Source organism: Denticeps clupeoides, chromosome 5 (assembly GCF_900700375.1).
Source record: "Denticeps clupeoides chromosome 5, fDenClu1.1, whole genome shotgun sequence".
NCBI classification, from domain to species: domain Eukaryota; kingdom Metazoa; phylum Chordata; class Actinopteri; order Clupeiformes; family Denticipitidae; genus Denticeps; species Denticeps clupeoides.
In genome coordinates this window covers 20755208-20773385 of record NC_041711.1, presented here as the reverse complement: position 1 = coordinate 20773385, position 18178 = coordinate 20755208, and the positions used below count along the sequence as shown (strand labels likewise).

At 41.1% G+C, this 18178-nt stretch overlaps 1 protein-coding gene across 1 annotated transcript; it reads left to right on the top strand.

Moving 5' to 3' along the window:
• The first annotated feature begins 2471 nt into the window (after positions 1 to 2471).
• On the top strand, positions 2472 to 11015 carry nkpd1 (NTPase, KAP family P-loop domain containing 1). Its single transcript, XM_028979380.1, has 4 exons — positions 2472 to 2547; positions 8504 to 8632; positions 8745 to 10564; positions 10776 to 11015. Exons 1-4 carry the CDS (start codon positions 2472 to 2474, stop codon positions 11013 to 11015), a joined length of 2265 nt encoding a protein of 754 aa, XP_028835213.1.
• The last annotated feature ends 7163 nt before the right edge of the window (positions 11016 to 18178 follow it).

Here is an 18178-nt window from a genome sequence, read left to right as displayed (position 1 = left end):
GAACTCATTCATCATCCCTAGTGTCACACTTGCTGTAAGTCTTTTTCTTCTGACTGCCCTTGCCTCACGCTGACTTCATTTGGATTGCTCGACTGGTTACAGTTCTGATCTCGATGTTACAGAACGTTCCTTCCAGATATGACCAAGATTTCAGCCTGTCCTCTGATGCTGAATCCGCCTCTGTGATTACTCTTGCACTTTGTTCCTGAAGCATGCCACCATCTTATGAGATGGGTGTCGCGTCTGCCCTCCCTGCTAACAAAGAAAGAAGCCACAGCCCGGCCCGTACATCCAAGCATCCAGCCGCTAGTGCGCCCCATGTCCTCTTACCTGATAAGCACTACTGAATGTTTTTTCAGTGCTGCTAATGTACATTGTGTTTGATAACAACGTGGAGATGCAGAGATGGAAAGTAACAAAAACATTTACTCACAGTACTGTAATTGAGTAGTTTTAATGTAAAGGTTAAAGTACCAGTCTAAAAATATATTTGACAAAAAAAAAACTTAAAATTTAATTTAAAAGTGTTACTTAGTTACTTTTAATTACTTGATGTAAAAAAAAAAAAAAAGTCCAATTCCGCAATTATACTTTAGGCAGTATAATGTTCAGACCACCACATAAAACATTTAAATAATCACAGTCAAACAAAATTACCAAAATCTGGACTGTATAGTCCAACATTACATTCAAAGTATCTAAAACTGTGAAAATGTTCAACAATTCTTAATCAACAAACTGTGCTTTTTGTATTCCCTATAGCAAACATATATTCTAATGCTATAGTATTCAGTGGGGCAAGGTGTTTTATTTAATTTCTTATATCAGCAGTCAGTGTGTATAGGGAATCAATTTATTGTATGATGTCCTATCTCTACTGTTTTGTCAAAACACAAAGCAGAGTGAAGGAAAGAGAGGTGGAGCAAGAAAATGTTTCATAATTCCTGGACACTAATATTTTTTTAGACAATTAGCAGACTAATTTGTCAATTTTTTACTGGAACTGGTAAAACTACACACATACGCTTTCTTACCTGCTAGGCCACCAATGCCCCACTAAATATCATATACAAGCACAATCTAAGCAAAATGAGATTGCATTCACATTTATCCTGTTATCTGTATAATGAGGATAGAGCAGCAGTAAAGGCAGTTTAGGTTTTTTAGCTACTTATTGGAACTTTTTAAAGCAATAGCTACATGGAATTGATGTCAAGCCACAATGTTGATTCCTTTGTTTTAAAAACACATAAAGCTTGGCAATTAACAAATCTAAAAAATGATGAATAATGAGAATCGTGCCTAAGTCTAGAGTACTTCAACAGCCCATAGATGAAGCATTAGATGCATGGACCCTGGGAAGAATAAATTAAAATGTTTGCAAACCCTGGGTTCTCATCAATTCACAGTAAAAAAAAAAAAAAACTGTCAAAAAGGCCGTTACACTCCCTATGAGTGGGCATCCTGCAAAAAACAAGAAAAGCAAAAGCAAAAAAAAAAAAAAAAAAAGGACAAAAGCCTTCATGTATACAATCTAAAAAATTTACAAAAAATGTAACAACGTATCTCATCCCAAGTTCCTGTAAATTTACATCTATCTATATGCTGCCTCAAATTTACTTTGCAACAACTAAAAAGATTGTGGTATGACCTGAAAAGTGCTTCGCGATTACACATCCAGGTCTGGGCCGTGGCATAGGTAATATAGGCAAAAAGCCAGGTTTGTACACACTGTAGCTAGTATTTTGACACATTCTTCCATGCAGATCTTTTCAAGAGCGGTGATGTTTTGGGGCTGTTGCTGGACACAGATTCTCTGTTAGATTGAGGTCTGGAGACTGGCTAGGCTACTCCAGAACCTTGTAATGCTTTTACGTAGCCACTCCTTCGATGCTTAGACAGTGTGCTGGAAGATTTAATCTTCAATGCTCTCACGATACACGGCCCCATTCATTCTTTCCTTAATTCAGATCAATCATCCTGTCCTTTGCTGAAAAGAAGCACCAAAACATCATGTTTCCACCCTCATGCTTCACAGTGGGTATGCTTCACTCGCGTGTCTGACTGGGTCAGCATGGGGGTGGGGCGCAGCCCTCTGGCAGCGGGGAGAGACAGACAGAATTAGTTTTCAGGACTTCCTGCAGAGAATGAGTTTCATCGGCCAGAGTCGAACTTTGCCCCTCCACCACATCCAGCACCAGTAAGGATTCGGTGCAAGAAGGCTCAGCACTGGAGGGCGGCGAGAAGGTCGTGCCTCCCGACATCCTGGCTGTGCCCCCTGAGGAGGTCCCAGAGAGCCCAGAGAGGGAGCCAGATTATCCTCTCTTCTGTCTGTCTCTGTCTGCGTTTGTGTGTGGCAAAGAATTTTTTGGGGGGTGCAGTTTGGGTTGGGGGCTCCTCCTGAGAGGAGGGTAGATAGCGAAGCGACGGAGCTGGGTCCTCCGGTAGCCGGTGAGGAGGGCAGGTCAGGCATGGGCCTGGGTCCGTCTCCAGAGGGGCAGTGTGCCATAGAGCCCCTGGAAGGCATGAGGACCCAGCTGGAAGAGGGTCTGCTTGTCCCAACGGACGCAGAAGGGGCTAGCCGGATATTCTGGCAATGCCCCCACCTTGGCACCAGGGACGTGCAGCAAGAGGGGCTGCATGTTCCCAGAAGCCATTAGCCTTGAGTGCCTGGAACGGTTGCCGGAGGCTCCGGGACCACCTCCCTGCAATGTGCAGGTCTGCCATCGGAGACGTGCAGCGAGAGGGGTTGCATGGTCCCAGAAGACACCAACCTGGGGTGCCTGGAAAGGTACCGGAGGTGCCGGGTCCACCTCCTTGTGTGGTGCAGGGAGGGAAGCTGGCCGCTCTGCCAGTGGGGACGTGCAGCGAGAGGGGCTGCATGGTCCCAGAAGGCACCAGTCTGGGGTGCCTGGAACGGTCGGCGGAGGCTCCGGGACCACCTCCCTACGCGGTGCAGGGAAGGATGCAAGACGTGTCAGAAGGGACGTGCAGAGACAGGGCCCGCACGTCCCCTGAGGGATCGGCCCTGAATTTTGTGTGCAGGTCCGAGGGTCCGGGGCCGCCATGGGAAGACCACGCCGTGGAGCCAGCTCGGGGGTCAGAGGTAGCTCCAGGTGATCGCGACAGCTGAAGCCAATTCTGACCGCTTATAAAAGACTGTAACTCCGCCCTTCTGGAGCGGCGACATTTTCGTGGACTCTGCATGAACTTGAGTTTCTGTTGCGAACCAGTTTTGTGTTTTGAGTTCTGGCAACCGCCACAAGCCTGCGGGCAAGTTTGCGTTTCCCCTTTATTCCCCGTTTTTGGCCACCGCACTGTTGTTTATTTGTATTTGTTAATAAATAATTGTTTCCCTTATGTCCCCGTCAGCTCGCCGGCGTGACATCTCCAGGGCTTATGTATTCAATATAAAAGGAGTACTGATTCAAATCAAAAGCAAGTTCAGAATTAATAGCCTGAGGCTGTTGAGTAATTATCTCGTCTAAATATAGTCCCTTAAATGAGTACAGTGTTAACTACATTCATGACAAAAAAAAAACTAAGCGTGTGGTAATTGTTTTATAGGACTGTAGAGACCTAAACCATCTTTGGTCAAATCATTAGCATTGCAGGGCTTCAGTGTTTAATCAAAGAACAGCTTTCTTAATGGGCTTCTATTTAGAGAACCATGTATGATCAACAAATAAGATTTGCCACTTGCTGAAGCATCACCTCGGGTAAAAGCATCTCCCTCACACCTCACTTTAGTCAAGCTTTGTGTCAAGAAATGCTGCTTGGCACCTTGGCGGCTCGGGATTCGAAGCAGCAACCTTGTAATTGCAGGTTCATTTCCTTACCTGCAAGGCCACTACTGCTTTTACTTGATGATGCAAATAGAGAGTGTTTGTGACAAAAGGAATGATATGAAAACACAGCTGTTGTGTGTAGCACATCAAGAAAAACATTTTTTCCTTCATAGCCACCTCATCTGTAACATCGTTGTCTTGGCACTGGTCTGATCAGACTTTTTTTATGAGCTCAGGCTGGTGGGTGCTCAGATCTGGTCATGCAATACATTTCTCTGCCTTATGATGGCACCATATGTACATGTTGGTAGTCATTTGAGGACATTGTACTCCCCCAACAGATGGCAGTGTAAGAAAACACTTTCATATAAATAAGTTGTAATATTAACATTGATGACCAAATCAGAAAAAAACTATTTAAAAAAAATTTAAATATTGGACCTCAATATTGATAAAGACTGTAATCAAGCTTAACACATGAGTGGGTGAATGGGTGATTTACATTGTGATCAACAAGGACAGAAATGTACAGTGGATATCTAAAAACAATGACATCTATTTTAATGACATCTAAGAACATAAAAACGACTAATCCTAAAAAATGTACTTTATTGGGAGGCGTCGCGGTGTATCATACCTGACGATGGTTCCTGGAGCTCTGATTGCCGGCATCTATATTTCAGTTTTGTTCCAGTTTTAAACTGTGTACCAAGTGAAGGGAGATTTTCTGTTTTCCTGGTTTGTTTTGAAGGACTTGGTCAGAGACACTGTGCCTCCGTGGTCTTGTGTGTGTATAATAGTGTATATGATGGTCTTGTGTTTACTTCTCAGGCGGTGTGTGTGTGGAATGATCCCCCTTTTAGTGGTGCCTTTTCTTGTCCCCGTTTCTATGTCCCCTGTCCTAAAGTAGCGGCCTATATATTTGTTTGTACAGTTTAAAATAAAGTATTTGAGGTATTTGAGATCCTGATTATTTGAGGGCTGATTTAGAGTTGTCAGTTCATTTAACATTTGGTCTGTTGAAAGAAATCCTACTCATCTAACATTTGTCTCTGGTCTGTAGGAAGTAATTTTTATTATTTATTTATTGCAAGATAACTATGCTAAGCACACAGGTGACAAATTTTTTTCTGGACCGAAGAGGAAGTATGTGCAGTCTCTACTTATGTCGCCGTGCAGAATATAGTTTGTCTTTCCCTTTTAGGGATGTACCTGTAAAACTCATGTCAAGGCAGGACCCTGGTGGTACACTCGGTGACATGGCCGGAGGGGTAGGTGAAGACACTGGAATTCTGGGGACCGGGGAGAAGACGTTTGTGGTACAGAAGTTATGCAGCTGGCTCTGCGGTGGGAGGCGTGGCAGGAGAGGAGACGTGGCGTCGCTGTACTTGAACATGGTAGGCTGTAAAGGTGTTGGGCAACGTGGGTCAATGAGGGAGCAAACAGGGAGAGCGGAGGATGAGGCAGAAGAGCAGTCAGGGGCAACAACAATGGAAAACAAAGTAAAGTGTAGTGATTGTCACATGTGATACACAGCAGCACAGCACACAGTGCACACGGTGAAATTTGTCCTCTGCATTTAACCCATCACCTTTGGTGAGCAGTGGGCAGCCATGACAGGTGCCCGGGGAGCAGTGTGTGGGGACGGTGCTTTGCTCAGTGGCACCTCAGTGGCACCTTGGCGGATCGGGATTCAAACGGGCAACCTTCTGATTATTGGGCCGCTTCCACTGATTATTGGGGCACCACTGCCCCAGACAACAGTGATCTGAAGAGAACGGTCCAAAACAGGCGGTTGGCGTGGAGCAAGATCAATTAAAGGTTTAGCAGCAAAGAGATGAAATCTACAATGAGCGAGCACCAAGGGAGATGGACACTGGGTCTTTATACTGGACGCCGACCCCTTCCGCGTCTACTTCTGGGTCCCCATCCCAGTGGGATTCTGTGCGCCCCCTGTGGGTTCGGTGGTGGAACAAGTTGAGTGACAACTCAGCATCTTGATGGCATGAATGCATGCAACAAATGTTCTGCTTTAATGATGCATTCATAGATGTTCTTCATGTTAAAAGCACTAACACCATGACAGATGCTGCCTTTAGACCGGACTGTAAAAAGAGCTTTCATTGTTCTTGGCTGAGAGACCAAGGTGACTTCATATTTCCCCAATACTATTTGAAACAATAGGCAAGTAAATGTTTTTCACTGGCAAAGGATTACCAAGCCTGAATTAGGTTATCAATTCCACACCTGTGAGGAAACACAGATCATAAATGTTTTTTTATTTTTATTTATCTACCCCTCTCATGAATTAAGCTATATATATTTTTCATTCTATCATGTAGAGTGCAAAATGCACAAAATACTGATTTATTTTAGTGTTTGATTGCATGCTGACCTATCTTTGTACTTTAAGTCTCCTGAAGGCTGTACAGGGTTTGATTCACATCAAGTTATTTCAATGTGTTACATCATTGTTAGGACAAAAATATAATCTAACCTATTCATTTTTTTTCCGTCTGTGCAGTTCATTAGAAAAATCTGAATTGTAATATTTAAAAAAAATTCAATGTGTTATATTTATGTTTTGTGATTTTTAACTGGGGCTGTAGAATAAAACATTTTTGGGCAGAAAAATGTCAAAAGCCTTTTGAACTTGAATTACAGTTCAGACATCAAACAGCATGCCAAAAACCCTGAATTTGAGAAAACAAAAAAAATATAGAAATCTATATGAAATATTTATGCTTTTCACTAAATATGTGCTGTGAACTAATCACCAGATGTATCACATTTGTCCTTCTTTTGTGTTGTGTCATTGTTTAGGGTCAGTGGTGGCCTAGCAGTTAAGGAAGATGCCCTGTAATAAGAAGGTTGCCGAATAAAATCCAGAATCGCCAAGGTGCCACTGAGGTGCCACTGAGTAAAGCACCGTCCCCACACACTGCTCCCCAGGCACCTGTCATGGCTGCCCACTGCTCACCAAGGGTGATGGTTAAATGCATAGGACACATTTTGTTGTGTCACCATGTTCTGTGCTGTGTATCACAATGACAATCACTTCACTTTAACAAATTGTTGGTCAGCTGCTTATTCCAATTTATAGTGTTGACTACCCAATGACATATAAACCTAAAAATTAGGGGGTGGTAGTAGCCTAGTGGGTAACACACTCACCTATGAACCAGAAGACCCAGGTTCAAATCCCACTTACTACCATTGTGTCCCTGAGCAAGACACTTAACCCTAAGTTGCTCCAGGGGGACTGTCCCTGTAACCACTGATTGTAAGTCGCTCTGGATAAAGATGAATGCTGTAAATGTAAAAATGTATAATTTTAACCTAATTTTAACCTAACTGTTTGTGTTTTGTATAAAACAAGATTTACAAATGCAAAGCAAAGCAGCCAGCTTGATCAGAAAGGCAAGGTGCAGTAAGTACCTGCATTCTCAGTTTAGAATTCACTGTCACAGAATAAATTAAACCCAGCAGCAATCCTTCACTGGTTGCAGTCAGAGCACTTGTGCTTAAGTCACGAAGTTTTGGACACAGACAGTGGAGTAAGACTCTCAGTTTTAATTGTTAGGGATTTAGGAGATGGCTTTATGAGAGAAGCTGGGATGTATGGGATGTATCTCCTTTGTTTTTTTATATTTTTTGCCCTGAAAGCTCTTGTCTATTGTTTTTATAAATTGAAGGAGTGGGTGATTAATTGTCTGTGTGTGCAGTGCCAGGGCATGGTTTTATGACTGCAAAGTATAAAGTTCACATTTCCAGGTTGCTCTTCCGCATTGCAAGAGTAAGCTGCCTTTTTTTTATGAATGAAGAATGCTCACAGAACAGGTAAGACAAATCCAGTTTTTGGCCCAGTCAATGGTCCTTTATGTTATTTATAAATGTAAAGTGTGCTTCAGACAATAAACTGCATCCAAGTAAGTCGTTCTTGTATCATATTTAAATATTGTTTTTGGAAAACATATTTTCTCACTTTGGCACAATGCTATCTCTATGTTTGTACATTTATATATATATCATTCCAGAAGCTTTCAGCTCCTTTGAATGCTGTTTTTAGAAATCTGCTTTACTTTTGAGCTATTTTTTCACTGCTGATATATGAATAATTAGCACAAATGTGTTCATATTTGCAAATGCAATAAATAAACACCCTTATTATGTGAACATCATGTGTTTTATACAGGAGCAGTATCTTTCCAAAGATATCATGCCAACAAAAGGTAATAGTACAGACATTAAAATAAGAAGCCTCCAAGGTCATTGTTGCCTGTTACAGATAAAAAAAAAAACAGACATTACTGGAATTTGTTGCGATCCCAGACATTTCCAAGCATTCTGATCCCAGTACTTCCAGACCGGAGTTTAGTGCCTGTTTTGTCTTGTGATTCTCTGAATTGGTACACATGCATCCATTCTGCATCCCGTCCTCCATGCTGTTTGTTCTTATCTTTGTACAGGCTCCTGAGCCATGCATCTGTGTGATTCTTTTCCCCGCCATATATTTGTGACCGCATCTCAATTAGGTCAAATTACATTGGGGTGTTTGTTACTGCATCACCTTTGTGCATCATGTGTACCAAATATTGAGGATAATTGCATCTGTCCATGTGCATCTGTCCAATGCTCCAGTGTGTAAAAACAGTCTCTTGTGTAAAATATGACTGGTTTGATGAGTGCTCCATGTTTTCATATTTCCCACACAGATCTGCCATCAGACAACTTATATGCTTATGCTTTATCCAAGACTCTTACTAAAGTTTGCTCTCCTTTGACTGTGGGTTTATATTCATCATGCCCCAATCGCATCAACATGATCCTCAAAAACATTGAGGGTATTGTATTTCATTTGGTATTGTAAAATATATTTATTTAAACAGTCTGCACTTTTGATCAACTCTTTTGATTCATCATTGGTTTGTTCAATTATTTTCTTTCTCTGGTCAGTTTACATGGAGCAAGAAGCTAAAAGGAGAGAGAAGCAATACAAAACAAAAAGAAAACCTCGTACCATCAAGGCTTCCATTAGTGACATTTTGATTTTGATCTTTCGTCTCATCTTCTATAAACCTGTATGGACCAAGGAGAACCAAAACCAGCCGAATGTTCGCTATGTTTTCGTAAGGTTCAGCGCCTGGCATTTTGCTGGAAGTGACTTCCTGTGGGCAGGACTGGTTTTGCGTCTGTGCCAAGAACTTCAGGCAAAATTTGGTAAGCTCCAGCTTGGCCTTTACCGGGTGGTTCAGCATGATGAAGACAAGGCAGAGCAGAAAAAGGTGACTGAGGACAGCATTAAGGACTGGCGACCCAAGAAAATCTGTTGCTTCCCACTGTGGTTACTCTGCACAGTAGTGCTGACTGTAGTTCTAGTCTTAATTCTGTTCCTTGTACTGTTTGGTTTTCCTCAAACATCCAAAGAGGAGGGTGGCAGCACTCAACAAAACACTGGATCTGTTGGTGCATTTGAAGCTGTTGCCATTGGAATTCTTGGGGTTCCAGCAGTCGGAGCCATTAGATTCATTTTTCTAATTGTAAAAAACCTCATAGTAAGTCAGGACTTTAATATAAGAAGAAAGATGGATGGCAAGAAAATGAGTGAACAGCTTGGCTTTATGAATGAGGTGAGGAAGGAAATGAGGCTATTGTCATGCTTCATTCACTTCATGGAGGTCTTTGAGAGAAGAAGCATCAAAGTGGTTTTGGAAATTACTAACCTTGATCGCTGTGAACCCAAGAAAGCTGTGGGTGTCCTGGATTCCATAAATATTCTGCTATCAGATGAAGAAAGCCCTTTTATTTCTTTACTTGCTGTCAATCCAGAAGTTATTGTGAAACAGGTAGACAAGGCAAACAGCTGTTTCATTAAAAAAGACAAAGCTTTTAGCTTCTTGAACCGAATTGTCACTTTACCATTCACAATACCAACACTGAGCACCACCTCAAAATGCAAACTGTTCCGCAACATTGTCCAAGGACAATCAGAGTTCCTTGAGAACTTATCTCATCCAGGGCCTTCTAAGTGTGCAGTATGTTTTTACCCGGAGACTGATTGTGCACAACACATTCAAACTTGCAGGGCAGACACCACACCTTTGATTCATAACCAAGAAGCCGAAACTCAACACCATAATGCTTTTACTCTTAACGAGGAAGAGATTGAGAGGCTGACAGATACAGCTTTTGAAAGTATTTTCCTGCACAGTCGAAGTAGCCTGCATCTGTACATTGCTGGGGACTCCATGTCCATGAGGAGAGTAATCAACTCCATTCGAGTTTCAGTGGTGGTCATGGAGGCATTAAACACGGAACTCCCCAAACCCGACAACATTGCAGCCTGGGTCATTTTGGCTGACCGCTGGCCTTGCCGTCTGAGCTGGATCCTCCAGTGCATGGAGGATGACCAACAAAAAGCAGAGATTGACACTGGAGTGACAAATTCCAACGTGTACGATTCAAAAAGCCTCTGGGATGTGTTTATTCAGCATAGACTAGAGCTTCACATTATGAAAAGGGAGGTGGAAAGCCTTTTGGAGCAGGATGGAGACCCTGAGCTTTTTGAGATGTTCCTCAAAAGGGACTTTCCTTTCACAGTGGAGGACGCAGTTAGATTTAGACTGAGTACAGTGAACCTTGATTCTTCCATCAGAACAAAGCTGGCAAAAATAAGGGGAAGTACTGCACTAAAAGAACCCCCTTGGAAAAGCACTTTAAAGTGTTTACCAAGAAGAATTGTCATCAATATGTCCACGGAAGACATCTGCAATGAGGTAAATGATTATTAAAATAATAGTGATTTGTTTACTAAAATGTATATTTATTTGTCTGAGCTATCAGAAGCTAAACAACTAGTTGTTGGATTGTTAGATGCAACTGACTGAAGTATATTGTACATTCTTCACAAATATCATCCTTGTTGACCATATATAGTTCAATTAATGTTCTGAAACCATGTAACATTGAATATTGTGTATTCCTCAGATGTCCCGAATTGGTCTTCCTCACAACTATACACAGACTGTCAGAGTCAACCATTTAAATGGACATGCACTCCTTTTCAGTGACCCCACTGAGCTGAAAGAGATCATGCAGATGACCCTTGGCGAGTGGACAACTTTTAAAATACATTTTCTTGCGGTCACTCCCTATGCTGGACCAAATAATAATGACTGGCCACTACGGCCTACTCAGTCAACCATGGCCTTCTGTCCAAGCAGATAAGAATAATGTTTGTTTTTTTTCCATAAGAATAGGAATTCTCTAACTTATGTAAAAAATACCTAGATTTAGAATTTATGTAGAATATGCTGAATTATTTATATAATGTTTCTCACAACATTTTATTCTTGTCCGGTTTTATCGTAGTGGACATTCAAAGTTTTCAGTTCTTGCATTTTGAGGTTTTTGGTTCCTGATCATTAATTGTTTGCCTCTATTCTGGAATCTAGATTTTCATATTTCAAATTATTAAATTTGAAAAGCAATATGTATGCAAAGATTTTTTTTCCTTTAAGTACACTCAATTTGTGTCACTGCTTACTGTATCCAAATTTGTACCATTAGAGAACCATCTAGTTTCACCATACTGGATGTGTCTCGAAGCTGTCATCACTTTTGTATTAAATTAATTTGTGCTCAATACTTTTTCCCTGTTTCATCTCATTTCACATAATTTAACTTATGTACATATATGTTTCAATTGGATGGGTTGACATTTAGTGAGAATTTTCTTGTCAATAGCACAATTTTACTTATAAAATTGGAAATGTTCAATACTTATTTTATACACTGTATAGAAATCATCTTATTGGTTGGATAATATTTTTCATTATGGAATATGAACAACCATGCAAACATTTTTAGAAACTTGCAGAATCACAGAGGTGTAATAGTGATCACATTAATTGATATTTACAATTAAATAAACAATTATGTTTTTTAAAAATGTCATTGTTAGCTCTCAAATAAGAATGTTGCACAAAATCAGTTCTGAGGTTTTACATGGGCTGTCATTTAACAAAGGCATGCATTATGTACAGTTGTGCAGGTTTTTGCTTTATAGTCAGTTCCACAGAATTTTGCTGAATAGAAAAATGCTGACCACTACCTTAGTCCTCAATATCCATTTGAATACTTGCAATATTTGCAATATTGAGGTCTATAGCAGTCACAAAAGCATTTCACTGTACATCATGCCATGTATGTGAATATTTTATTATATCTTTTCTTTGGACAGCACTCAAAATATGATGCACTGATACAATGAAAACAACCCACAGGTTACACACACACAAAAAAAAAAAGAATATTGCATCAACAACGTTTGTGGTTGTACATACATACGGTCTTGTATAAGTTAGAACCTGATATTTAGTTGAAAATAAAGACCATAGTGCCATTATACTACTTATCATGATTAGGTGTGAATGTGAGTACAAATGAAACCATTTTACATTTATTATTCTCCTGTTTTATGTTTTTTAGTAATAGATTCAATAATACTCCAAAAGGCATTTCTTATGAGTGTACATGAGTGTAGTTTTGAGTGTAGGCATTAAATTAAGGTCACTATACTGGAAGATATCACATCTGTCCTTAGTTAAGATCTTCTACTAGTAATTGTGACTAATTTGGGGACACCCTCATAATTTGCATATTTATTTTATTACTAAATAAACCACAAGACTAACTCATTGGAGGAATAGTCAATTGTATAGTCAATCGTGGAACGTTTTTATGTTTTTTTCTTGGGTCTTGGGTTTTTTGGTGTGGTAATAGTCTGGTTAGAGGTGGCATGTGCATATTCCTTGTATTAATGTTGACTTTCCCTTCCCCGTTTCCTCACTCCCCTTCCCCAAGTAGAGACAATTTTTTTTGTTTGTTCTGTGAATTTTCTGAAATATATAAGGTTTTTGGCATATATTATTATGATATATTTGGGATTATTAATAATTTACTAAAATCAAGTGTTTATAAATCAATTGACAAATTATATTTAGGCTCAATTTACTTTACTCCACACATCGTACTAATCCTTTCTTTAAAGCTTGCAGTGATTCTCGAACCGCATGTCCAAACACTAAGTCCGAGCTTTGTCTGCTCCGTCTGAGGGGGACTATAAGCCAATACCCTGAAACTGAGCTGCTCAATGGTGGTCAAGACCATACTGTGGTTTAACATGACCAGTTCCACTCAGAACAGGACTCGTCATGGTCAGCCAAAGAAGTTGAGCCCACATGCTCAGCGCCATATCCAGAGGTTGTCTTTTGAAAATAGATGTATGAGTGCCGCCAACATTGCTGCAGAGGTTGAAGGGTTGGTGGAGTCAGCCTGTCAACCATATGCTGCACACTGCATCAAATTGGTCTGAATTATCCCAGAGGAAAGCCTCTTCTAAAGATCAAGCATAAAAAAGCCAGCCTTGCTGAAGTAAATGGATACTGGAACCATGTCCTATGGTCTGATGAAACTAAAGTGAACTTATTTGGTTCAGATGGTGTTAATTGTGTGTGGCTGCAACCAGGTGAAGAGTGTGTCTTGCCTATATTCATGTATCGTGGTGGGAGTGTTATGATTTGGGGCTGCATGAGTGCTGAACATGAATGCCAACATTCTTCCTGAGCACACTTCTAAGATGACCACTGCCTTGCTGAAGGAACCTAGGGTAGAGGGAAATGGACTAGCCAAGCATGATTCCAGACTTAAGCATTGTCAAAACAGAGGTTGGAGGAGCACAAGGTTTCTAACCTCCACCAGCTAGCGAGATGTTGAAAGTAAAAGTGAAGTGATTGTTATTGATATACAGCACAGCACAGGGTGCTTACAACGAAAAGTGTCCTCTGCTAATTTAACAAATTTAATGCTAATTTAATGTGGGAAATTTCAGGATAATATTTGTAGTTTGATAGAATACATTTTTCATAATGGTTTAACTGCTGTGGCTTGAGATGATCAAAGTATTTCACTTTTAAGAACTGTGAAATTCACCAAAAACAATTACTGTGAAAAAAATAATTGTTTTTGTTTATAGGTCTATCAATTTGGAGATAAACTGTGGATAATTGCAGTTGTCAGTGGCAGACAATAGAAACACACAAGGAACAGTAGGTACACACTGGATCGGAAGGCCAAAGCCCTTAGCCAAGCCAACAGAAGACTCAGCATTTACCATGCCAGAAGTCAGCCAGCAGTGCCGGCTTGACACCAGATCCGGGCCAGACCTGTCTGCTATGTGGGTTGGAAGCACTACAGGGAGTGCAGAATTATTAGGCAAATGAGTATTTTGTCAACATCATCCTCTTCATGCATGTTGTCTTACTCCAAGCTGTATAGGCTCGAAAGCCTACTACCAATTAAGCATATTAGGTGATGTGCATCTCTGTAATGAGAAGGGGTGTGGTCTAATGACATCAACACCCTATATCAGGTGTGCATAATTATTAGGCAACTTCCTTTCCTTTGGCAAAAAAAAAAAAAAAGAAGGACTTGACAGGCTCAGAAAAGTCAAAAATAGTGAGATATCTTGCAGAGGGATGCAGCACTCTTAAAATTGCAAAGCTTCTGAAACGTGATCATCGAACAATCAAGCGTTTCATTCAAAATAGTCAACAGGGTCGCAAGAAGCGTGTGGAAAAACCAAGGCGCAAAATAACTGCCCATGAACTGAGAAAAGTCAAGCGTGCAGCTGCCAAGATGCCACTTGCCACCAGTTTGGCCATATTTCAGAGCTGCAACATCACTGGAGTGCCCAAAAGCACAAGGTGTGCAATACTCAGAGACATGGCCAAGGTAAGAAAGGCTGAAAGACGACCACCACTGAGCAAGACACACAAGCTGAAACGTCAAGACTGGGCCAAGAAATATCTCAAGACTGATTTTTCTAAGGTTTTATGGACTGATGAAATGAGAGTGAGTCTTGATGGGCCAGATGGATGGGCCCGTGGCTGGATTGGTAAAGGGCAGAGAGCTCCAGTCCGACTCAGACGCCAGCAAGGTGGAGGTGGAGTACTGGTTTGGGCTGGTATCATCAAAGATGAGCTTGTGGGGCCTTTTCGGGTTGAGGATGGAGTCAAGCTCAACTCCCAGTCCTACTGCCAATTTCTGGAAGACACCTTCTTCAAGCAGTGGTACAGGACGAAGTCTGCATCCTTCAAGAAAAACATGATTTTCATGCAGGACAATGCTCCATCACACGCGTCCAAGTACTCCACAGCGTGGCTGGCAAGAAAGGGTATAAAAGAAAAAATCTAATGACACGGCCTCCTTGTTCACCTGATCTGAACCCCATTGAGAACCTGTGGTCCATCAAATGTGAGATTTACAAGGAGGGAAAACAGTACACCTCTCTGAACAGTGTCTGGGAGGCTGTGGTTGCTGCTGCACGCAATGTTGAGGGTGAACAGATCAAAACACTGACAGAATCCATGGATGGCAGGCTTTTGAGTGTCCTTGCAAAGAAAGGTGGCTATATTGGTCGCTGAGTTGTTTTTGTTTTGTTTTTTAATGTCATAAATGTATATTTGTGAATGTGGAGATGTTATATTGGTTTCAGTGGTAAAAATAAATAATTGAAATGGGTATAATTTTTTTGTTAAGTTGCCTAATAATTATGCACAGTAATAGTCACCTGCACACACAGATATCCCCCTAAAATAGCTAAAAATAAAAACAAACTAAAAAATACTTCCAAAAACATTTAGCTTTGATATTGAGTTTTTTTCATTGAGAACATGGTTGTTCAATAATAAAATTATTCCTCAAAAATACAACTTGCCTAATAATTCTGCACTCCCTGTACTTTCATAGTCATCAATCAGATAAGAATTGGGACCGAATGTAAGAGGTGGATGTGATGGAGAGAAAACTGAGCGAAGGTGATCAGCTCGTGTTCATGTGTGGAGCGTGAAGAAGGAGTGTCATCAGATCAGTACTCAGGTGAACATGCTTAGGTGTGTGCTTGAGTGACTCGTGCAGCAGCATGGGCGGGGCCAGGCATCACAATTGATGCAGAATTTTTCTCTAAAAAAATCAATGGCATCAACTACCTAGCACTCGGATAACTAAGACAACTTACTGGCCCCAAAGCTGTCCCGAAGGCATGTGTCAATTGACCGGAACTGAAACACAAACAGAGGTAAAGTTTAGGGTTCACATTAATGTCGCAGCCCATTCCTGTCGCTGCTTTTTCTCTTTTATTGGGTCGTAAGCGCTCAGGCTTCATTGCCATCAGCTGCGAACAATTAGGACCCTTTCAACAGATGCTCCAGCACCCACTGTATGCCCTCATGCACCTTCCTGCTCCTGCATGTCCCTGCTGGACCATAATGTGCTCCTGCCAGCAATCCGCAGGTCCCGGAACACCACCAGTTACCTCCAACAGGACTATACCTAGGGGCCACATGCAGTCCCTGCCCCTGCACGTCCCTCCCACCAGCTTAGCGAGAGACATGCAGGCCCTCTCCGATGGAGGTATGGGAGCTTCGCAGGACCCCTCCTGGCTCAGCCCAGTCAGCATCCAAAAAAACTTTGGGGGAGTATTTTCAAATGGCAGCTCAAGACCTTCCTCTTTAGAGAATATTTAGATTAACTTGTAACCTTCTTATTGTCTGTCTTATATTTAGAAACTACAACAGAGTGAATAAAAAGATTGTATTCATAGTTGAACCAGAATTGATCACTTAATCAATGGTAACATGGAAGTACGTTGTGAGTTGCTCTGGATAAGGGTAAATTTAAATGCATCCTTGAACCAGGCAACCAAGCCCTGGACTGACGCAGTTGGGTCAGAGGCCTCCAATCAGATCGTCTCCTTTTTGGCAACCTCATCATCTGGAGGACAAAAAGTGGGGAAGTTGGGGCAACACACACATACATACACACAGACAAGCAGTAAAAAGGGTCAGCCGGCTCTGGCCCCTCCGTGACCTCCTCCAGACCCTCTCGCCACCAGCTGGTGCTGTTTCCCTCCCTTCAGGGGACCTTTGAGGATGTCTCCTCAGTGCTGGTACAGGCAGCTGCCGGGAAGGATAGACGATCTCTGCAACATTCTACCTTTTTCTGGAGCAATGTCAGACTTAAAGCTGTGCTATGTGTGACAGTATTACTTGACTGCTTGTAGTTTCTGATCCAATCATAACAGCATGGTCTGAGCAACAAATGCTTGGCTTCTTAAGACTATAATAAAACCCAAAACAATGTGACATTGGAAGTCTATTTTTTATGATGTTACATATATTACACCCCAGCACTGAGAGAAAAGGACTGGAATTGATTCTCTGAAAATCGTTTATTTTGATGGGGTTGAGAGGTGTTAACATATCCATCTCGGTCATAAAGTGGATTTTGATTCTGTGTGCACTTCTGAGAGGGCACCATAAATAAGTGGAATTGCTTTCAGAGGCAGCCACGGAAATAGCAAGATGTAAATCACAGCAGCAGCGAGCAAAGTCAATCCTGCATTTCCCTGATTACATCACATGGAGATCCAAGCACCATCTTATGGATGTCCATCGTCAGCTTTCACACTTTAAATCAAAATAATGATTGAGTTATTTCTTATATTTTTTGGGATTCCAGTTCCAATTTGGATTTTCGAGAACCTAGAACCATCATGTTAAACTTTACTGTAATGTGAATCTGATGTCTTATGTGAATTTTTTATTTAGCTTCAGTATTTGGGGACACAGAAAGGTACAAAGCACGAAAAAGGACATGTTGCACTGAAGGACATCACAGTGGATGATTTGGATTTCAGCAAGACCAGTTCAGAAATTAATTTTGTCGCCATTTTTGCATTTCCATTTCATTTTTTGAAACGTTTCTGCACATGGCTTACCTTCTTGCATAATTCGGCACAAAAGTTCTTTTTTTCAGACAGCAGAAACTATAAATGCTTTTATTACTGATTTAACATAGCTTACAGGCTAAAGCTGAATGCTGTCACTTTATGGCAGTTAAAGTGTGGCCGTTATCTTGGCATATTCAGTGAGTGCCTTAACACCATTTAGACGGCAGACTTTAACAGCTTCTAAAAATGTACAGCGTCAATGCCTTCTTTACTTTGCAGCGCATGGTAGTGCATCCTGTGTTATATTTTGGAACCTGCTCTGCCCTCTGGGAATGGATTTAACGATATTAAAGGTGATGGACAGGCATAATATTCAATCACAATCACGCATGGTCTTTCACATGAAAGGATGCTTTCATCGAGTAGTATGTAGTAACATCTAGTACATCTTTGATGTGTTTTCAAAAGGTTAAATATCAGATGTACGTCACTACAGATTCCTTATTTATTATGTTGAAATGCATAATGCTTACACTGAATTGATGTTCCACTACATATTATACACAATATAGTAATGATGAGAATAGTCAATCACCTG